This window comes from Schistocerca americana, chromosome 2, assembly GCF_021461395.2.
Source record: "Schistocerca americana isolate TAMUIC-IGC-003095 chromosome 2, iqSchAmer2.1, whole genome shotgun sequence".
NCBI lineage: Eukaryota > Metazoa > Arthropoda > Insecta > Orthoptera > Acrididae > Schistocerca > Schistocerca americana.
The window spans coordinates 196264239-196288600 of NC_060120.1; the positions used below are offsets into that span (position 1 = coordinate 196264239).

General features: G+C 42.0%; 1 protein-coding gene across 4 annotated transcripts in view; it reads left to right on the plus strand.

Annotated features, from left to right (window-relative positions):
- LOC124596006 (esterase E4-like) overlaps positions 1-24362 on the plus strand; it is a 113681-nt gene that overhangs the window by 69391 nt on the left and 19928 nt on the right. For all 4 annotated transcript variants that reach the window (XM_047134958.1, XM_047134957.1, XM_047134956.1 and 1 more), the window contains one exon: positions 12109-12241. In XM_047134958.1, the coding sequence (XP_046990914.1) occupies positions 12109-12241 (133 nt within the window). The remainder of the gene's footprint in view (positions 1-12108; positions 12242-24362) is intronic.

A 24362-nucleotide genomic window follows, 5' to 3' on the forward strand; every position in this document is an offset into this window, starting at 1 on the left:
CAAAATCTAGGCAAACATAAGTTGTAATATTAGATGTAGTTTGGAAGCTTTCTAATCAATACATCTTAATGACTCTAGGACAATAAATAATATACTGCTTAATCAAATAATGGAAACTCCAGATAGGAATGCCAACAATATAGGAAAAGACAGATTTCTACTTACTGTAAAGAAGACCTGTCAAGTTGCAGACATGCACAATTGAAAGACATTTACATAAAGGTTTTGGCCACAGCCTTCATCAGTAAAGAGAGACACACACCATTCACTCACACAGGCAGGCACTCATCAAGCACCACCGCTGCCGACTCCAGCCACTTGGACCAGAATAAGTGGCATTCCAATCTGAACCACCAGAGATGGCAGTCACATGTGCATGAGATGTGCTTGCTTATATGAATGAATGTGTGTTTTCTTTTTCTGATTAAGGCTGTAGCCAAAAGCTAAAGTGTGTCTTTTATTTGTGTCTGCAACTTAACGTTTATTTGTGCCTGACAGCAACTTAATGTGTCACCTTCATGGTAAGCAGCAATCTGCTTCTCCCTTACATTGTTGATACTTGAACTTGGAGTTTGCATTGCTTAACAGTCTGATAATAATAAATTTCTATGCAGGGTGATGCAGATAGTGGAGATTTTCTAAGAGAGATTAATAAAGCTGTGTATGAACTTATTTTATTAATTAAAATAACTGGCTTTCCTTGTGACAGCTGACTTTTCAAATGCAACAAAAACAATGCAAAGAATACTACCACTACAAAGAAGACAAAGATAAACAGCTGCACTCACATATGCACTAGTGGTCAGAATATGAGCATAAACAAGAGCAAGAACTGCAAACACATACAAATGCAATTATGCAAAACCTTTCGAACATAGGGAGATTATGAAGGAGAACCTGCAGACATGAGCAATATTCCAGATATTCATTAATGCTGTAGAAGCCATTATTATGTTGGCAAATCCTGTAGAAGCTGTCATTACATTGCCAAAAATTATGATCTGGAAATGGTTCACTTTGAGTTTTTTTAGTCAGAAAGTAGCTGATTTCTTGAATGCTAGCCAACTTGATTATTGTTTTTGGCAGTTTGTTTGCATTATTTTAGTGAAGTCAGTTTCTAATGACAGACACACCAAACATATACATGAAAAAAACCTTTTACAGTTGGTTGTGGATGTCTCATTGCTCTGATGTATTTAACATTGTACAAGTAACAACATGACTGTGTGTGTGTGTGTGTGTGTGTGTGTGTGAGTACTCAATCCAGAAAAATGTTTAATCAAAAGTCAATGAAATTTGCTACAGTTTTGTATGTTCCTTCATACCACACATGAATCAGCTGCAGGTGACTGACTGTCTAAATCAAATGATGGAAAGTCCAGGTTGGAATATCAACAGTTATGAAAAGGATATATTGCTACACACTGTTCAGATGAAGCATTGCTTACAGACAGGCACAATGAAAAGACAGTTACACAGAGAGCTTTGAGCTACAAACTTCTTCAGCAAAGAAAGTAAAACACACTACATGACACAAGCAGGCACACCTCACACACACGTGACCACTATCTACAGCCACTCTAGCCAGACTACAATTGATGTGTTGAATGAAAGTAGCAGTTAGGGATTGCGAGGCAAGGGGGAGCGATATCAGAGTACAATGGGTGGGCAGAGAGAAGAGTACTGTCTAGTGGAGTGTGTAGGGACTAGAATACTTCAGGGCAAGGCTGCCAAGGGCAGCATTGGGTGGCTGTGGAGGAAGGAGGGAGGTGGGTGAAAATGGGCAGTGAAAAAGGAGAGGAGCGGTGAGGAGAGAGACTGGTGGGTGCTTTGGCAGGAAGCAACCACAATGAACGTGAGGGAATGTGAATGGGGAAGATGTTATAGGACAGAGGGAGTGGAAACTGTTGAGTGGAGGGTGCGGCAACAATGTGTTTTCAGGAACAGAGAACATGTTTTGCAGTTCAGTGAAGGTGGTGGTGGAGAGAAGGATCCAGATGGCCTAGGATTGTGCCATAGGGTGGTCCACTTTGCTCTTGGCCACAGTTTGGCAGTGGTTATTCCTCCTGGTACATAGCTGGTTGTTAGTCATACCAGTACAAAAATGTGTGCAATGTTTGCAGCCCAGCCGGTATATGACATGGTTGCTTTCACAGGTGGCCTAGTCTCTGATGTAGCCTGTAGCAGGACTGGAAAAGAAGTGCTGGGTGGTTGGATTGGGCAGGTCTTACACCTAAGTCTACCACAGGGATCCCTGTGGCAAGGAGCTGGGATTGGGAGCACCATAGGAATGGACTAGGATGATGTGGAGGTTGTGTGGGTGATGGAACACCACTTTTGGGGGGAAAGACCTCAGGTGCAATGTCCCTCATTTTAGGGCATGATGATAGGTAATCAAAGCCCTGATGAAGGATTTAGTTCAGTTGTTCCATTCCTAGCTGTAGCAGGTGATGAAAGAGGGTGCTCCTTAGTAGCTGGTTCTTGGGGGTTGTGGGAGGATTAGGGGTGTGTAGGAATGTGACACGGGAACTCTTTTTGTGAATTAGGTCTGGGGGACAGGGCCTGTCTGAGAAGGCCTTGTTGAGACTTCAGCACAGACACCAATCCCAGGTGGCTGGCAATATGGGAGAGATATTTTAGTGTGGAAGCAATGGCAACTGTCAAAATACAGGTACTGTTAGTGGTGTGTGGCTTTAATGTGGACAGAGGTGCAGTCAGAGCCTTCAGAGAAGAGGAGGACAATATCCAGGAAGGTGGCACACCAAGTTGAGGAAGACCAGGTGAAGCATATGGGAGAGAAGGTGTTGAGGTTGTGAAGGAATGAGGAGAGGTTGACTCGGCCCTCAGCCCAGATCATGAAGATATCATCAGTGAACCTGAACCAGACCAGGGCTTTGTGGTTTTGGGAATCTAGAAAGGCTTCCTCTAGGTGGCCTGTAAAAAGGGTTGTCATAGAAGGGTGGCATTCAAGTGCTCATTGCTACACTGTTCCCTTCAAATAGTCCCATGTTAAGATGGTTATTGTGCCCCCACTGAAAGAGTTTCATGAAATAGTTGTATGTTAGGATTAAGTTATAAGGCATATGAGGAATGAGGTAGTGTGTTTCGAGTCTGAAGGACGTTGTGAGAGATTGTGTTCAAAATCAGCAAGACTATGGGTGTGAGGGATGTTGACGTATAGGGAAGTGGCATCGGCACTGACAAATAGGAATCCAGGAAGTGAAGAGACAGAGATGTTGGAAAGCTGGTGAAGGAAGTGGTTGGTATTTTTGACATTGGAGACTAGATTTTGGACAGTTGGTTGGAGGAGCTGGTCAATGAGGGCTAAAATTCTTTCAGTTGGGGCACAATAACCATCTAATATGGGACATCAAGGATTGCTGGGTTTCTGGATTTTGGGGAATATATAGAAGGCAGGTGTGTGGGATGTCAAGGGGGTATGGAGGGAAATGAATTCAGGCGAGAGGTTCTGCAAAGGGCCAAAGGCTTTAAGCAGGTATTGGATGTTATGTTGGACTAGACAACAGGCAAAGGCCTTCTGCTAAGGAGTCACTGACTAGCTGGCAGGCCTTTGCCAATTGTCTGACTCCTCCACTTACAGCGATATCATCACATTAGTCCAGCATAACCTCCAATGCCTTTTGAACACTAACTCTCCGAATATCCTTCAGACTTCAAACCCTCTACCTCATTCCTCACACCCTTTACTAACTTTATCGTCACCCATAACTACCATATTTACTCGAATCTAAGCCGCACTTTTTTTCCGGTTTTTGTAATCCAAAAAACCGCCTGCGGCTTAAAATCGAGTGCAAAATAAGCGGAAGTTCTGAAATATGTTGGTAGGTGCCGCCACAACTAACTTATGCCGTCGAATATATGTAGCGCTACACAGGCATGCTTTACAGGCACAAAGATAAATACTGGCTCCAAAACCTCTGCGTCAGTAAATAAATTTAAAAAAAAAGGTGGAAGACGAGCTTTTTTCTCCGCCCCGAATTTCGACCACTGCATTTTCATACATTATCCAACGAAGTAAATACAAATTCTGTATTGTTCATCTTCGAATGTAGCAGCTTTTCAATGTACTACGAAAATTCGACTGGCAAGCGTTTGCGATGTTTGTCAGTATGGCCAATTCTATGTTCTGATTTTTTTCTACCTGTGAGAAGAGATGGTTGCTAATGGGAACTTTTGTGAATTGTGAATCACATGCAGTATTCTCTTCACCATAAGAATAATACGAAAATAAACATTTTGCCATGTATTCTTTCATGTTTGCTGCTATCTCATTTAAATCCTGTCTGCCTAATAAACTACGAAACTAGAGTGAGACAACACAAACACGGAAGTATACACATATGTCATGTTCATATTCGTATTATTCTTATGCCTAATAGTGATACAGTCAGAAATGAAGCACGGCAATTGACTAGATTTTTAAATCTAAGATGACTCTAATTGCTGTGCAGAAAATAATGTACTAAAGTGGCGTCTGCAAAGATTTTCAAACGGAGAAAAATTTTCGCTAAACTCTCGTTCAGAACATCATCTATCATACGCAGTTTATTATTTGGTTCTTGTTGATCATTATCAAAGAAAGCAGCAGTGTAAATAACAACAAATAGCAGTCTCTTGCCATTGTTTCGCTACTGAGACAATTACTCTCTCTCTTTTTTTTATTGTAAGCGGTGGTAGCACGCACAAAAGCAAACCATGCCGCGAGCGGCGACAGGTCGCGAACATTCATTATCAGAATGCGACAAACAATGCATGACACAGTACAGTAATGCATTTTCAGCTTAGAGTGGCGAAAACACCTATAACAAAGACAACGGCAATTATCAGATCTGGGAAAAATAAGCAATCAATTCAAACCAGACGAAGCACGTGAAAAATGAAGGGCACCCGCATAAATAAGGACGGAGTGCCTGACGCATAGCAATGGCTACCTGGTAAAGCTTACGGCTCGAACCAAACTACTGTAGCTGTATCGTCATTCATTCGACCTGAATTCTGTCTCATATTACAATGGACCAACTTTGTTTCGATTTGGAGGTGCGGCCTAAAACTTTTCTCTCCCCTTGAATTTCGAGTCTCAAATTTCAGCTGCGGCTTAGATTTGGGAAATTATTTTTTCCTTTATTTCGAGTCTCATTTTTCAGGTGCGGCTTAGATTCGAGTGCGGCTTAGATTCGAGTAAATACGGTACTTCTTCTTTGAAGGGAAGGTATACAAACAAATCCTCAATGTAGCCATGGGCACTTGTATGATACTGTCCTATGACAATCTGTTTATGGGCCATCTGGAGGAAGCTCCCCTGGATTCCCAAAACCCCAAAGCTCATTGATGATATCTTCATGATCTGGGCTCATGGCTGAGACAGCCTTTACTCATTCCTTCACAACTTCAAACCTTCTGTCCCAGCTGCTGGTCTTCCTCAACCTGGTGTGCCACCTCCCTGGACGTTAACCTCCTCTTCTTTGAAGGCTCTGATGATGCCTCTGTCCACATTAAACCCAGATACCACCAACAGTACCTGTATTTTGACAGTTGCCATTCCTTCCACACCAAAAAATCTCTCCCATACTACCTGGCCACCAGTGAATGGTGTATCTGCAGTGACAAGAACTCATTACTCAATATGCTGAAGGTCTCACCAAGGCCTTCACAGACAGGCACTGTCCCGCAGACCTAGTCTGCAAATAGAGTTCTCGTGCCATATTCACACACACCCCTAATCCTCTCATCAACCCCAAGAACCACCCAACACCACCCCAGGCTGGAACAACTGAACTAAATACTTTGTCAAGGCATTGATTATCTGTCATCATTCCCTGAATTGAAGGACATCTTACCCAAGATCTTTCCCTAGAAAAATGGTGTTCCATCACCCACACTGCCTCCACTACATCCTAGTCCATCCCTATGCCACTTCCAATCCCAACTCATTGCTACAGGGATCATATCCCTGTGGTAGATCTAGGTGCAGAACCTACCCAATCCACCCACCCAGCACTTCCTATCCCAGTCCTGTAACAAGCTTGTACTGCCCCATCAGAGGCTGGGCCACCTGTGAAAGTGACCATGTCATGTAGCAGCTATGCTGCAATCATCTCTCAGCTGTTTATGTTGGGTTGGCTACCAGTCAAATGTCCACCATGAAGAATGGGCATGCCAAAATGTGGCCAAGAGCAAATTGGACCACCCTGTGGCATAGCAAGCAGTCAAACATAAAATGTTTGGTTTTAATGGCTGCTTCACAACCCTAGACCATCTGGATCCTCTTCTACCCCATAAGCTTTTCTGAACTGTGCAAATGGGGGTTATCCTTACAACACATTCTCTGCTCCTGAGATTATCACAGTCTCAACCTAAGATAACCTGTTGTCCCACATCCTCTACTGAACAGTTTCTGCCCCCTCTGCCCTACACTATCCTCCCAATTCATGTCCCATATCCTCCTTGTGCTTACTCTCTGGCAACACCCAATTTCTCTTTTCTCCTCTCTGCTCCTCTTCTTTACCACTCCTCCTCCTACTCCCTCCCCTCCACCACAGCCTCCCCACTCTGCCTCTAGCAGTGTTGTCATGTCACCTTCTAGTCCCTGCATGCTCACCCAGACAGTGTTCTTCTCTCCCTCCCCCCTCCACTCATATTCTGTTATCCCTTCACATGCCCTGCCCAAGCCCCAATTGCTGTGTTTAGTCAATTCAACAGTTGCAGTCAAGCTATAACAGCAGCAGATAGTGGTTATTGTGTGTGAGGTTTGAGATTGCTTGCCTGTGTGAATGTGTGTGTGTGTTTTCCTTTTTTTGCTGAAGAAAGAAGGCTTCAGCTGAAAGCTTAGTATGTAACATATTTTCATTGTGCCTGCCTGCAACTCACTATGTTGTCTTTATCATGAATAGCAATCTATTCTTCTCATAACTGTTGAATAGTTGACTATTAGTTTTCATTTTCCAGCTTTAAACTATAAAAGGTACAGGTGTGTTACTAGTGTATGTAACTGGTTTATTTTTCATCTGTGACTTGTGAAAATATGAAATCCTCTAAAAATGTTGCTCAGAAACTATATACCTATCATGTGATTGGCAGAAAGATCCAAAGAACATTATCAGGGAAAATGAGAAAAGGAAAAAGAATGAAGTTTTACAACAAGATGGCTCTTTCAGTTTTTCCATGTGGCTCAGAGGAATTTTAGCTTAGTACTAAATAAGATACATGAATAGGAAATGAGATTCCTGAGATTTGTAGAAAGCTACACAAGATTTTAGAGAGTTGAGAAGAGTAGGAAAGAGATACAAATAGACTGAAGATTTGTCTGGGTGTGTGGCAAGAATGGATTGCTCAGATAGTGGCCATTTCCTATAAGAGGGGAAAAAATCTGGATTTGAAAACTGTAATTCTAGTTCGTCACACAGTCTTAATGTTAAAAATTTTTTATGTGATGTTTTTGTACTTTTTCTAGTGGCTTTGTTTTGGATCATTGAGCAAAGAGCTGCACTTTATTTATTTTCAGTGGTAATAGTCCACATTCTCAACTGATTCCAGTTGGCATCTTTAGTTCTGATGTTCTTAAAGATCTACTTTTCCCCACCATCACAAGATTTTGCCCCTTGATCTTTTCCAACATTCTGATCAAAGAATACACGAAAGATCTTTTGTACGGGGGTGGGAGCATACCACTGTAGTTGTTTTTCTTCAAGAATCTCCAACAGGATTTTTTCCATTCATAGATGTTCTCAGATATCTTCAGTCATTATGTTATCCATTTTATCTTTTGTAGGGAATAAAAAGGGAATGCCACCTAGCTGGTCCACTCCACACATAGGTACGAAATGTTTTCTGTAGGTGATCTTGGAAACATATGGAACTGTTCTATCCCAAAGTATCTGACATGGTTCCATATTTTAGAGTTTGGAGGCTTTTTATAGTCTGTTACCAATCTCTTGGAGTATGATGTTATCCAAGGAGACAATATTACCTAAACAATGGAAGTTAGCCTTGATCTCATTTTTAATCTCAGATTCATAGGTGGTGTATAGGAAAATTTCCATTCAATGCTAGACCGACTTTCTTGGGCTTGCTATTTTTGAGACCCATAGCCATAATTTTTTCTTGCCATAGGTCTAGATTATCTAGTACAACCACTTGTGTCTCATCTCGTATCGAAACATCATCAATGGATTCATTAGCTCTATATGATGGAGCCTTTCTTTTTGCTGCTTTTAAAATTTAATCCCTTATGTTGATGAATAGGAATGGTGAACTACAACTCTTCGCTTCAGACCAGTCTGATCTCTGTTTTGGAACTGTACTCCAGAGTACTTCTCAGGAGAATGAGCAGTGATTTTTTTCAAAATATCTGCTTTTCTCCTAAAGTACATATATAACTAATATAAAAGTAATTGCCATAATGATCACTCTGTGCAGATTAGCACTATTTTCAACTTTTTGTTAGCATATTTGCAGAAGTAGCAAGCAATGGTTGCTTCTGTCTGTTAGAGTATAGGTTGGTGCATTCCACATCCCTAAAGATTCTTTTTCACAATGTGATCTATGGACACAGTATATGAATGAATGATATGAATGGATGAGTGAAAGCCACATATAATCCTCATAGCAATAACAAGGTAGAAATTGATGCACGAAGTCTACAGCCATACTGCTTTCTCAAGTGTAGGTTCAACAGATTTTCTTGTTCTGTCCTTGAGGGTTGGATTGTCTCATAGGTTTGTAGGCCATATGACAGCGTAGTTGCACCTCTGTAACACACTTCTTACTGTCACAATACGAGAGAAGCAAAGTTGCCACTCACCATATAGTGGAGATGCTGAGCCGCTATAGGCAATCATAGCTTTCAGCTATTAAGGCCTTTGTCAGCAGTAGACACACATACACATGGGCGCACACACACTCACGCAAGCGCAACCTGCAGTGTGCTTTCAAAATTGTAAACTTTCATATGTATACTGTTTTCAATGACTTTTGATTTAATGGAGTCTATGGTATTAATATGGGTCTATAACTGTTTGGCATTTCTGTTTCATCTTTGTTATAAAATGGGAGTGTAACTGTCATTTTCACACATTCGGGGAACACACCTTCATCAAGAATACAATTTGCAAGATGTATTGGGGCATCATGATTGCAAAAGCTATGTATTTAATAACACTGTTAACAAGCCCATAGTAAGCCCTTGTTTTTGAGTTTTTAAGTTTTTAAATTTATTTATAGATCTGAAGATGTTATTTGAGGTGATTTTTCACCAGAACTTTTTGGTTGCTTATGCAGAGATATAGAAGCTGAACAGTTAATAGAATTATTTGTAGTAAATGAAGAATGGGACCAGGTAGAGTTTATAAAGTATTCATTAAAGGCATTGCAATCTATTGGGACTGTGGTTTTCCCTTTGCCCATATTGATCTCACTTTTTATAATATTCCAGGCTGCTTGACAACAGTTTTTTGGGTCTGTGATATATATTAGTCATTTATTTTACATTTAACTGATTTTACTTCATATTTGTATGGCTTCTTAAGGGTAATATGATGTTGCCTGGCTTCCTCCCTTTGACCCCTATTATTTTTGTGCATAAATAGCTGTATCTTTATTTGCTCAAGTTTTGGAGTGTACCACTTGTTAGAGTGCTGAAGTTTCTGTTGTTTCTGGGGGGCACTTTTTGTGACAAGCAGGTAGTACCTATGTATTGCATTTTTAATTCTAGATAAAAACATAGAGAAACCCTCCTCAACAATATTTTTTTTATTTTATGCAGTATATTCTACCAATGTATTACCTTCAGTTCATGTATCAATTGCTCAGTATTGCTCTCAATTAATATTCTATATGTGACTAACTGTTTAGTGCTCTCAGGTTTCATACTGCCTATTCTGATGCATATCCCATGATGGTTAGATAATTGCAACTTAATCACACCATATTCTAGTTGACACCTATATACATTACTAATTATGTTGTCAAAGCATACATCTAACCTAATAGGATTTTCATTTATACAGTAGCAGTTTAGTGATAAGACAGTTAATCATGCCATTTACATTTCTTCTACTTTCTCTTACATCTATGTTGAAGTCTTATGCAATAAAAATTTTGTGGTTTTTGTGTTTAGTGAACTGTTTGATTAATGCATTCAGTTTATCTATTAGAACTTCCACATCAGAAGTTGGAATTCAGTATGCAGACACAATGATAATTTTTTGTGTTTGCAGTATTATAGCTGCTGCCTCAGATGCACCTTCAATGTAGTGCTTGCCTAAGTTTATTACTGAATGCTGCAAATTTAGATTTTCTTATATGTAAATTGCCCCACCACCATGTGCAATATTAGTTCTACAATAATTTAGGGTAAATAATTTAGGGTAAAATGTAGCCATATGGTCTATTTCTTAGTTTTGCAGCCAGTGCTCATTAATACATAGTATGCTGCAGTTAATTTTATCTGACCAGTACTGTAATTTATTAAGCTTACTTCTCAGGGATTGTGCATTAACATGTAACAATATCAAATTATTTTTGATATGGGGAGAGTACTTATTGCTTCTTCTACTGCATTTTCTTTACTTCTCACTGCAAATTGTTGTGACCAGATCCAACATGTGTTAGGCTTGGTCACTGCTGGAAGCTTTCATGTACTGACTCTTTAAACTGAATCCTATATATTGTTTTATTTGCACACCTAAATCTGTTTTATTTTTTGCTTCTTATTTTATTTTTATTTTTTTATTTTTTTACAGCCTCAAGTAGTGTTTTGCTTAGAAGTGATTTCCTAAGCCATTTAGGTGTTGACCATGCCTCGTGTGGCAAGCTGTGTTACAATGACAAGTTTACTGTGGGGCACAGTTGTGGTGTAGCTACAGACCAACATATTTTTAGTGTCAGTCACTGTTACAGCTTTAACAATGTAGGAAAAGATAGATTGATATTTACCATAAAGAAGATACGTCAAGTTGCAGACAGGCACAATTGAAAGACACTCACATATAGCCTTTGGCCACAACCTTCATCAGTAAAGACTCTCTCTCTCTTTCTCTCTCTCTCAAGCAAGCATACTTCATGCACACATGACCACCAACTCCAGCATCTTGGGCTGGAATGTCAATGATTGTTACCTTTTTGAAATGATTACATGTTGAACCATAGAGCTTGTTTGCTCTTTTTTAGCATCATTTCTTTTATTATACACAGACATGATAAATGTACTCTTTCTGTATTTCTCTTTCATCCTATGCAGTGTCATTGTGGATTAGTATCCCACTCCTTGTGAGACAAACTGCACATTAAAATTGTTTGTTCAATTCAATTTCCACAGTCTGTATTCTCTTCTGGCTTCTTCAGGAATTCATCATTTTATTTGTTTGATCATCCTCTTTGTGGGATATAAATTGAATCACACCTCAATTTCTTCCTCTTAAGTCATCAACAATTTTATTATCCTTCTACTAACAAACTCAGCCAGAGTGTAAGTATTTAATTACTTATGGATGAACAATTTCACTTGATTTTACCCAGAGCAAATACAGCCTATGGTCCAATCTGAGATTTATTTTCATGATTATTGTGTGCTTCATTTCACTTAAGCCCAAGCTTACTTCTTCACACTTATTTATTTATACCATAAGAGTGACCCACTCATTGAAGTTATTTCATGTTCCATCCTGATAGTCCATTCAGTCTGCTTTTGATTCTGTTGGCTGGAATGGCATCACAGTGTAAGCTGTTGTTCACTGATGGCAATACATTTATCCTGGAAATACCATCCCCATCTTCTTTGTGATTTATTACTACTGCAATTTCTGTCTCACTTGTTTCTGAGAACAGTCTTTCTTTCTTTCTTTTTGTCCCCCCCCCCCTCCCCCTCCCCTTTAAACACCACACACTTGAATCTCAGTCTAACATGCTAATTGTGATGTAATGTTACATATAAGAGACCTCTCTCTATGTGTCACCAACTAAAAAGGCACGCACATTCTGTACATTAAAAGATGAGTTATAAATTTTTTTATGTTTGTTGGAAAGAAAATATATGTATATTTTATTAAGATGCAGTTTCTAACTCATGCTTTGTTTGTTTTTCTCTCATAGGCGTTTCACACCATGATGATCTCATTTATTTATTCTACATCTCAGCAAGATTCCCAGAATTCATTAAAACTGATCCTGAATACACAACAGTGAAAAGAATGACAAAAATGTGGACAAATTTCATCAAAATTGGGTAAGTTTATCCATTCAAAGATATAAATTTTAGTAAGTACCTTTCCTGATGAAAAGCACATCAGTTAGTTAATTAGTTTCTCCATGAGCCTGTTTGATGTACAATATGATAGTTTCATACGATATACTCAATATTTTACAAAGTCAATATTTTTCTTGTCAGTGCAAAGCATCACAGTGTTTTGTATCTGCATATCACATTTCTGTCTGCATCCCACTTAGACTGAGTATTGGGCAATGTCAAGTCCTTTCTTACCTTGTATTGTATCTGTAATAGTTACTTCTGTTTGTGAGCTGCATATGATTTTTCAAAACAAGCCTGATAAGTGAATAAGTACCATACACTGTGAGGCAATATTCAATATTCTCAGCCCTATACAAGAGAATCATGAATAGATGACATATCACCATTACTACATGTTTCTTAATATTAGGGATTATTAAATTCTTCCTTGATGTAAATTTTCACAGAAACATCTGGCATCTATTGCGTGAAAGTGGGCAAAATAAGTTAACTTATAGTTTGCTTGTCCCATAATTAAGATGTCACCAGGTCTTGTACTGACTGTCAGTATGACAGTTACATGCACAATGTGCACACTCTTTGCAGCCTGATGTAAGGGACAAGCTTGAGCAGATGTGGGTGTTGGACTCATTGAAAACTAGCACTCCCAATTTCAGTCACAGTGGGAAACAGCATGTTAATGACAGAGGCTACTGTGAAATATTATCAACTGTAACAGCAGATAGATGGCGTGCAGTTCAGTAAACCTCTTGCCATTTCAATGTTGGACTGCTACAATGGCCAGTGCCCATACCATCCAAAACTACCTCCTCAATATGAGACACAGTAGTTGCCACCTGATGCATGTCTGTCTGCTCAGTATATGTCAAAGGTCACATACATTGGTGTGGCCACAGGAACACTAGACTAGGATGCTCAAAGAATTGAAATAGGTCATGTGATACACACTGACACACTGTACAGGATGGCGGGTATGGGCAGGCGGTGGGCGTTATGGAATAATAGTGTAATTTTTAGAGAAAGGCCATTTATTGGCTAAAGCATGATGAAAGGGGCTACATAGGCCTAGGGAGGTGAGGGTGAGCCAGAGCTTGCAATTTGGCGAACATTGTTCGCGAAGCTACCGAAAGTGGTTGTCTGCCAAAACGAAGTCCACAGTGCCGCAGCACCGGGAGAAGCGGGAGATGATCAATGCTACAGGGCGCGCATCCGACTCGCGGGTGAGCGAGAATACAAGAGAGCGGGCCCGGCGACGGGCGGCCGGGTATGTTCGACGCACCACGCGGCTTCCTCCACCCTGATTGGTCAGGACCGAGCAAACCGTGCGGGCGGCATGGAACTTTCCAGAGCGTTGCCTGCTAAGCGACGCCTGGGACGGCGTTACCTCGTCAGCACACGAGAGAGGCGCGTGAACAAGGTGCCCTTTCTCGGTGCTGACTTCCTGTTACTAGACCGTGGGACGAAAGAATTTACAGGCAGCTAACACTGCCGGCCGTGACTTGGCCGTAATGGAGTAATGAAGTTACTAGTTGGAGGCTCATATAATAAAGTAAAATCTCCTATTGTCTGGCTCATCCTTTACATTCCTCCCCCTTCCGTGGGAGCGGAGAACGTACGTGAATTCGCTCAATGTAATTATTATTTGAATGTAAACAAATTTAGCTTGCAAAACAAAGTAAACATTACTTGATTAAGAATGGCCCTCACGGAAGACGGTAGGGGTCTTAACCTACGGGAGGATGTAGAGACTCTGAAGACCTCCTAGGGGTCGCAAAGGAACTTACACATGTCAACAATATTGTGTGTATACAATAATCATCATAAAACATCAAAACATCATAAAACATCAAAACATCATAAAACATCAAAACAAAATTAGAACAAAACCTAGCAGTGTGAATTAGATAAACATGTCAAGTGTTCTTGTTGTTAAGTTGAGGTAAAAATGTCTTTTTTTTTTTTTTTGCTTTTGTTAGAATAAGTTGAAAATTTAAACACATCACCACTGATGAGTCACGGCGGGGGCGCCTGGGGCGAGGCGGTGTGGTGTGTTGTCCTCAGCGGGCAGCGCGCAGGCTGTCGGCGGGAAGGGGGCGTGGCCGTGGCCAGGTCCGTGTACTGGAACTCAGCGCAGGGGGAGTATGAGGGGAGATTCACACGTTTCAAAACACAGTTGAAAAGGGAGTTATTACTAAGGAAACACTTCACTACACTACGCTAGTTTTTCCACATTAACTGATATCTCAGTTTCACTCTTAAAACTAAGGGAGGGCACATGCCTGATAGGTTCTTGTTTTCTCTTTATTGTTGAGTTTAGTTTGTGGCTGTTTGAAATTCATTTAAGTGCCAACAGGCGAACGTAAGAAATTTGTCCTTTTTCATGTTTTAGCAAATCATCAATTGACGTTAGAATGTGATTATTTGATTTTTTAGGTAAAACTTGAACGTTAGCTGACAAGGGAATCATGAATGAGCTTTCAGGTATAAAAGCATAATTAAATGGGTGTGAATACTAAGTAAGCCGTAGTGGCATGAAAGGTTATTAGTGGTGTTCCAACAGGAACCGTTTGCTAAAGATCTGCGCGGAGGCTACGTCAGAGTGGCAGCTGACTGCAAGGCCGAATCTCGCGCTAAGTCAGAAAGGCGCGCGGCAGATAATTTCCAAGGCCAGCGCGGCGTCGAGGCTGCACGCGGCAGCTGAGGGGTCTACGACTGTCAAATGCCGACTGTCAAATGCAACAAAATAGAAGTGGGATTACGCGTGACATAAAGCTAGATGAGCTGTTACAGTGGGTTCTGTTTAAAATTACATTATGCATCAGTAAATTGGTTCATAACATGAAAATGTAAAAGTGAAGTACACATATATCATATTAAATTTACTGCATATTCCACATCACTAAACAAAGAAAGTTAAGTGCCTCTTAGGGCTGACCCTCTACGTGTAATAACATTTACATTGTGAGAGGAAGTTTCTCATACATCAATACATTTGCAAAACACCATAAAGTGAGAGTGACAAAGAAAAGTGACACCAGTTTGGTGCAGGTGGGACATAGATAGTGTCGTTGGATGTCAAGGCTGTTGTTAACAAGAGGAGAAAAATAAAACTGCAAGGGAATCTAGAGATTTCCATAGTGGAGACAGAAAGCGTAAGAAATTGGATTAGAAAAGACTAAGTTGAGCGTAATTTCTGAAGGACTTTCCCTTTATGAAGGTATAGTGCGCGGCGCATCGTTGACACGACGTTATCGCCTTCTTAACTGTGTAAATGACAATTCTGCGACTCCAAGATAGCTACTTCATACTTCTTCAAACTCGACTTCCATCACTTAAAAAAAAAAAAAAAATCTTTACTGTGCGACCAAATTCGCCGTCTTTATCCTCTCATCATCTTGCGACTAACTTTACTTTGCGACCAAATTCGCCGTCTTCATCCTCTCAACATTTTGCGACTAAACTCGCCGTCTCTATAACTCCATGGTGCTGGCCTCCTCGGGCCCAGCTGGTTGCTTTAAAACTCCGTCTATCCTTGCTTGTATCGCAGTGTCCTGGGACATGTCATACAGTTAAATGCTACTACTTCAATAGTCGGTATTCCTTCGGAAAATACAACGGGAAAACAAAGAAGGCTCAAGGTTTTGAACAGAGATTTCCGCTTACTGGCGTTTAGCTGCGGGCTAGACGCGGTTCGCGTCTGACGTTGCCTGATCAGCTGTCGTCAGAGAGCACGGAACACTGTTCTCGTGAACTCTTCTTCGAGATGGAAGATCAAAGTCTGGGCTGAATAGTATTGTGTCTGTTGAAAGTTGACAGATCAAAGTGGCTAGAACGGACTATGCCGCGAAACGGAAAAGTGAAGGAACGACACAGACAGCTAAGGGACCGCGCGGGTGCCAGCCGCGTCACGTAAGGTACGTGCCCTTGCGGGTGGTGCATGACCCTTCAAGGGTTGTTCTGTTGATAGTTGAAAGATGAAAGTGGTTAGAACGGACTATGTCGCGAAACGGAAAAGTGAAGAAACGACACAGACAGCTAAGGGACCGCGCGGGTGCCAGCCGCGTCACGTAAGGTACGTGCCCTCGCGGGTTGTGCATAACTCTTCATGTGTTGTGTTGAGAGAGGAAAGATGAAAGTGGGTAGGATGGACTATGTCGCGAAACGGAAAAGTGAAGAAACGACACAGACAGCTAAGGGACCGCGCGGGTGCCAGCCGCGTCACGTAAGGTACGTGCCCTTGCGGGTGGTTCTCTTGTTCATCCAACAGACCAGGTATATAGCCAAAACTTGCTCGTTCTGGGGGTATGATTCACTCTGTTTACGTTATTTATCACGGGGGTAGGCATGTGGTATGTCCCTCCTGATAAACATTCAAATAAAAATGATAATAAAGCATGGTTACATCCTAAACTACTCTTCCAAAACAATTTATCACCTAAGACATCATTATTATTAAACAAATAATTGGCAGTACTCGGGAACTTACTCTAGCATGCTTGAAATCCTACAAAATTATTATCCTCATCAGTATAGTAACACAGCGACACATGGAAACACTAGGCTGATACAAATACTAAATTACTGGTGCTGGCAAAACTTTAGCAAAATTCTCTAAATAGTTAGTAATAAAACAGTCAAAATGAACAACAATAAGATAATACATGGACTTAAGTAATTGGACACAAGTAATTAGACATAAGTAATTGGACGTAATCAATTAGGCACAAGCAATTTGACATAAGTAATTGGCAACTCGTCATAGTGATATAAGCGGTGGCAAAGCCGTAACAAAAGCAAAAGTTTAAAATATTATTTCCTTCAAACAAAACTTCTTTATCCTCCAGTTACATTTCGTAGCAAGATGAATATAAGTATCCCTTGGTATTCCTTTATGCTCTCGTTTGCATCTCCATACCAACTAATAGTCTTTGGTACTTTTACCTAGAAGAAAACTGTCGTTAAGTCATGGCAATGTTATGTGTAATGCTGTGGAATAGTGTAATGTCACGTTAATACTTCCTGTAACAAGATTCTGATGAAAAATGATTTTATGTCTCCTTCAATGGACAGACCAATAATTATTAAACGTGTGATAAACCGTTTCCTGTGTTGATTTGTATTTGCAAATATTGACGATCATCAGTCACCCAACCAGTCGTTCCGGTGTGTATTGGTTGTTCCTTTTGTTCATTCTCTCACTTACCTGCTTCCATATAATCAATATTGGCGGCTCGACGAAGCTAGTTGCATCTCGAAGACGTCGATATGACTTACCTGTCGGTGCTTTGGTTTTTAATAAAATTAGAGTTCATCTGTCATATAAAGAGTGTGTAGGGAGCAAAGTATGTTCCTTACTATTGAAAATGTGCGCAAAGTTATTCAAAGGGTTCGTTATATAATGGTTAAGAATTTCTGTGTTAAGATTCAGTGCAGCTTGAGGTGCTAAGGTGCGACACGCGTCGCGCTCGTGAGATTGTAAGTTGCTGACAGCACAGCTGGCAGTACGGCTGCGTCCGGTTTCACTGGCTGGGCGGCAGAACTGGCGTTCACGCTGGGTCCGTCCTCTTGCTACGCGTGGAGTTAACCTCTCGGTACAGTCACAAAATTTCCTTCCAAAGTTATCTTATGTTGTTCAAGACAGTTATGCATGGAGAATGTTCTTTTCTAAAGGACTCTAATAACTTCAATCGCTAGAGGTCACAAAACTATCGGCTTGCAACTATTTTACTTAAACACTCTGTTCTTCAAATTTTCGGTAAATGGCAGGTGTTAGGCTTCTATATAAACTATATTTTGCAATGGCATTCCAAACCCAACTCCTTGGCTAACGCGTTCCCCACACAGCGGTCGTTTACAGGACAGATATAGCGACAAGTGCCGGCTTTCTTGACGCCATATAGATCCGTTTATTAACCGTGGTGGTGATACAACATAGCCGGAGATCGATCTGAAATTCCAACATTTTCTAATCCTGATGGTTTAGACAATGCGTACCAGGGAAAAGTTCTCTCTCACGATTTTGTTCCTTACTGAGAACTCAAATAGACAATACACATAGATTCCCGTCTTTAGATAAGACTAATAAAATCTGTAGGGCAATATTAAGCTGGTGATTTTATTTTTATAACTATCACTTTAGGTTTGCTGTTTAAACTGCAACGTACGAATGTATAAAGATGTAGCGTGGCTGACGCACGTGGCGTGCAGGGCGATGGTTGGGTGATGTGGAGGGGCAAGGGGAGAGGTGCAGATGCTGCACGCACCATGGACAGAGACGGTGGGTGGGGAAGGGGGAACTGCAATGGCCGCTCTCTCGGCAGGCCGGTGGGTGGGGAGGGAAGGGGGCCGCGTCGCCAGCTGACAGGGAGGGGCGGGACTCGGCGCATGTGAACAGCTGTAGACCACAGTGGAGGTAGTTACGCACGCCTTCCGTGGCATTTAATATTCAGAAATACGTGGTACCAAAAAACTTACCTCGTTGTCTGTTCAACATCGCATCATGAAAACAATAAAATAGCACTTCAGGAAGACTCCTTTTACTTTAGAGTAGCCGATTTGTTGTTTAACTTGGACGTATTTATTCTTGTTATTATCGTTGTGTGATCATTTAGCAAAACATACATGTAATAGGGCGTCTTTCAAAGTACAGGTAGACGGCTGCATGTAGTCACTGATCTACTGGCAGTTACGAAGGCGTATTAGTATCATGTTTTTATGGTAAAGCTTTAATAGCTGTGTTCGTGCACTATTCACTAAATTAACAGGTGAAATGTGATTCCCTTTGAAATATACAAGATTAACTGATTCTTTCTCTACGTGTTCTTTTGACAAGGACAACTTTCCCCTTAATTCCATGATTAAAGAATGTTTGTGGTTTTAATTCTCGACTGCTACGATAACATGACTGGAGACGTTAAATGACAAGACAAAATGATCACATAACTTCAGTCACTTCCATTAACATGTGACGTCATAAATTCTATTACCAGTTACCAACAGTTGCCAATTCTTATGTCTACTTATAACGAACATGCACAATTTAATTAAATGTATAGTAACTACGGTGTTTTCCGTCAATTAATTCTCTTGCTGCATGCAGGACTTTGCCAACTGTTTACATACCATTCCAGACCTACTTTCAGGAACGCAAATCATAGGGGTTTGACCTTAGAGCATATCTACGTTGCTGTCTAGGCGGTTGTATTACCTTCTTTCTTGCTTTTTTGGGTGGAACTACTGGCGCAATAGGCCCGGTTTCACTGTTAGGTGGGGGTGGCTCGGGTCCTTTATACAGTTTCAGTCTGTCAAAATGAACGATCACTGTGCGTTCAGCTAACTGAATTTCCGCATTTACTGGTGAAGTAAGCCGGATGATACGGTACGGTCCTTCATAAGTAGGTGTAAACTTTTTGGTTCTTCCCTTTTTTACTACTGGATTGCTCAACATAACTAGGTCTCCTACGTTGTACTCAGGCATTTTTGCTTTTTGATTACTTCTCTTTAACTGTTGGGCGGTGGATCGGGCATTGTTCCCTCTTACTTTTTTCCAAATGGATTTTAGACGTCGAGCTAGACCTTTCACATCTTTGGATTTAATTCCAGGGGGCAGTTTGTCAATTTCAAAAGGCGAATTCATAGGGCGGCCATATACTGCTTCATAAGGTGAGTACCCTGTAGCTTCATGGACACGGCTGTTATATGCTGACGTGACGTATTGAACATACTTGTCCCAGTCAGAGTGATGTTTATTAACATAGTAAGACAGCATGCGCATAACGGTGCGGTGGACTCGTTCCAGGCGACCGTTTGCTTTTGGGTGGAACGGTGTCGTTCGCCACTTTTTAATTCGCAATAACCGACAAACTTCGGTAAATACCGCAGACATGAAATTCGTACCCTGGTCTGTGAGTACAGCTTCAGGGCTTCCGTATGGTAACACTAAATGGGTGACAAAAGCACGCGCTACTGTTTCAGCGGACATATCTGGTATAGGAATGAGAATCAAGAACCTAGAGAAATGATCTATAAGGGACAGAATATACCGATTATTTTGGGGGCTCACAGGGAAAGGACCGACAATATCTGCTGCTACTACTGCCCAGGGATAAGTGGCTTCTGGTACCTGCTGTAAAGGCACTTTCGTTCGAGGTGGTAAGGACCTCTTAACACAAGGTAGACAATTTTGTATATACTTTTGCACGTCTTTCCGTCTTCCTGCCCAGAAATAACGGGCGGCTATTCGGCAGTTTGTGGCGCGAAGGCCGTTATGACATGCCTGCAGGCTATCGTGACACTGTGCGATAATCTTGGAACGTAATTCTTTCGGGATTACTGCCTGTTTGCCCAAGTGGGTCTTTCGATATAAAATTCCATCTTCAACGGAAAATTCAGGCAAAGCCACATACTTCTGACATTCGACGTCTCTTTGCTGTGCCTCCCTTAATTCTTCAATAGAAACGTCATTAGCTACGATCACTCTGACCTTTCGGCTTAATGCGTCGGCGTTCTGATGTAACTTGCCCGGTTTGTGTTTCACCTCATACTCAAATTCGCTCAATTTCAAAGCCCAACGAGTTAGCCTACTACTAGGGTCTTTTAAGCTCAACATCCACTGTAACGCGGCGTGATCAGTGATGACAGTGAATTTTCTCCCATACAAATAACATCGGAAATAAGTTACACCAAACATGAGTGCTAGTAGTTCCTTCTCAGTTGTGCTGTAATTTGACTCTGCTTTATTAAGCTGTCGAGACGCATAACCAATTGGTCGTTCTTCGCCATCTATCTCTTGTGACAGGATGGCTCCTACAGCATAATCTGAGGCGTCCACTGACAGTATGAATGGTTTTTCAAAATCCGGGTACGCTAGTACAGGGGCTCTAGTTAAAACATGTTGAATTTGTTGCATAGCTTTATCACATTCTTTGGTCCAAATAAAACTAACTCCTTTTTTCAATAAATTAGTCAGGGGCTTAGCAAGGGTGGCATAATTATTCACGAAACGTCTGTAGTAGTTTGCAAGGCCTAAAAATGACTGTAGTTCTTTGACATTTGTCGGTGTTGGGAATTCCTTTACTGCGGTGGTCAAACGGGGGTCCGGTTTGACACCTTCTCCACTTATTATATGACCTAAATATTGTACTTGTGACTGGGCGAAAGCACACTTTTCTAATTTTACACTCAAATGAGCTCCTTTTAACCTTTGCAACACATCCCTCAGTCTTTCTGCATGTTCTTTTATCGTTTTAGAAAAAATAATAATGTCATCTAAATACACCAAGCAGGTTGTAGGTTTCAACCCACGCAGCAGCAAGTCTGCAAATCTTTGAAAAGTGGCAGGGGCGTTTCTCAATCCAAATGGCATCCTTACAAATTCATACAATCCTGTAGGTACAACAAAAGCAGTTTTATGGCGGTCCTGGGGTGCAACAGGGATCTGATGGTAACCAGAACGCAAATCAAGGGTGGTAAAATACTTACAGTTGCCCAATCGGTCCAATGTTTCATCAATGCGCGGTAACGGATATGTGTCTGGTGTCGTTACCCGATTTACTGCCCGCATATCGACACATAGGCGATAGGCTTTCTCCCCATTTACTGATTTCTTTGGCACAACGACCACGGGGGACGCCCACGCACTCGAGGAGGGTTGTATGATTCCTGCTGCTAATTGCTGCTGAATCGTATCTTCAACTACAGACTGCAAATGATATGGTATACGGTAAGGTTTTTGTGCAATTGGCCGAGCTTCTCCGGTCGGAATTTCGTGCTGAACCAAATCCGTAGCCGGTAGAAATTGCCTCTCTTCAAACAACCACGAAAATTCCTCTAATACCGGCTGCAACATCCTTTTCTCCTCACTGTTTAAATGACCTAACTTCTCTGCTAACTGACTCATTATCGTCGACGCGACATATCGCACTTCTCTAACTGAACATTTCTTTCCTTTCCTTCCTTTCTTATCTTTATCTCGCTGCTTCTCAGCTCCTCTTATTTCCTCAAAAATTTCCCGACCACTGGCAACAATAGTGTCCTTCGGTATCACAACATCTTCTACACCAAAATTATCTATACTTACTGGTATCGCAAAACCCTTCTGTCTCCTCTCCGGTCGGCAAATACTTCTCTTTATATGTACTGACTGACGATCTAAAACATCATTCTGGGTGAGCGGGTCAACTAGAATGTCTGTCTTGGCTGTTCTTGACTTTTCACATCTATCCAGAGAATCTTTCCACTTCTGCCTTTTATCCTCACAGGGTCAGTGGTTTTTATCGGCCACATCTGCGGTTTTATGGGAGACTATGAACGGCGCCTTTCACAGCTCCCTCGCGTCTGACGGGGGTGCGAACTGCCAAATCGGTGAATTGCTTCACCGAACTGCACAGTTCGCGTTCGATAATCCACTACCCCCAGATAACGGTGCAGGAAGTCATTCCCTAGTATAATATCAAATTCACCCTTCTTTAGCCTTACTACCTCCATCATCTGACTGTATTTACCCTCGTCGATTTGCAGATTCACTACACACGAACCTGCAGGGACAATTACTTCCTCTCCAAGGCCACTGATATTGTACCGGGGTGGCTGTAATACCCTTCGATCATTTTTCTCCACAAACAATACACTAACTTGAGCACCAGTATCAACTAAAATTCTAACTGATTTGTTCCCGAGTACGCCAAATAGACTAACGTGTTCCACCTCTTTACATTTTTCGGTCCTAACCGGGTGTATTATTTTTGTCGGGGGCGCGGGTGGGTGGCGGAACCTGCCCCCCAAGCGTTTCCCTGATTCGACCCCGCGTTGCGGCGGTGGCCGCGCATCTGATTAGAAAATGGAGACTTTGTGGGGCAAACATTATTAGCATGGCCTACTGTCTGGCAAATAGTGCAATACGGCGCGCGACAGCGCATTGCCGTATGGTTGGGCTTCCCACAACGCTGACAAAATACTTCTTTTGCTGGGACCGGTACCGGGTCCGATGGGCGCGGGGCGGCAGCGCAAAAACGCAACACCTCTTCGCGAAGCATTGCCAAACGAACAGCTTCAAACAGAGAAGTGGGGGAGGCTGCTTTGACTTCTCCTCCGATGCGGGGGTCAATACCGCGGACAAATGCATCAATTGCACGCGCTTCGGCTTCTGAGCGCAAAATTCTGTTTTCACTGGCATTTTCACCTAGCTTGTAGGTACGACAAGACACTGCTCGTATGCGATCTGCAAAGGCATCAAAATCCTCATTAGGCTTCTGCCTAAGGGTTGATAATTGATCTCTGTAATATGCGGTACCTCTGGTATCGGAATAACGCGTAGTCAATCCGCGGGCCAATACTTCAAATTCGTGCGTGTCACGCAATTCGTCCACTGTTTCTATGAACATTCGGGCTTCCCCTGTCAACTTGAGTCTGGCTACATTGACCAATAGATCATCCGGCCAGGCACACGTGCGACCCACATCACGAATATTTTGTAAGAACATAGCTACATTTTCGTGGGACTTCCCAGAAAAGGTGGGAATGAAATCAGCCGCAGGAAAATTGCTTACAGTCGCCATGTTAGCAGAAATTGTGGCGTTTGTATTAGAGACAGAATTAGTGTTAGTTGCAGGGGCGGAGCTAGCCACAGGTATGGAAGTTCGCGCACTAGCTTCCAGCGTCTGTTTCAAGACACGGTTTTGCTCAAGTAGCTCCTGATTTTGTGCGAATAACTGGCGCATTTGTGCATTTATGGCCTCGAGCGGGTCTTGCGAGGCAGGTGCCTCTACGGGGGTATCCCGTTCCGTCGCTCGTGTTCCTATCGGCATGTTTACAATTTTATGGGACGCTAGTGACCAGAAAAAAATAATGATTGTTACAAAAAAAGGACGGCCACAAAGATTCTCAATCCAGCGGCGGAAGATCGTCGAAGCTATAGTTGTAAGCATCGCGGCGACTTACATGGCGATGGAGGCGGTGCGACGCAGTGGTGGCGGCGACGGCATGGTGCAGTGGCTGCGGCGGCGGCGGCGGCGGCGGCGGCGTCCGGACCCTCGGGCGGCGGCGAATGTGTTGGCGGCGGACGGCGCTGGCTCGGCCGGTCGGTGATGGCGGCAGCCCC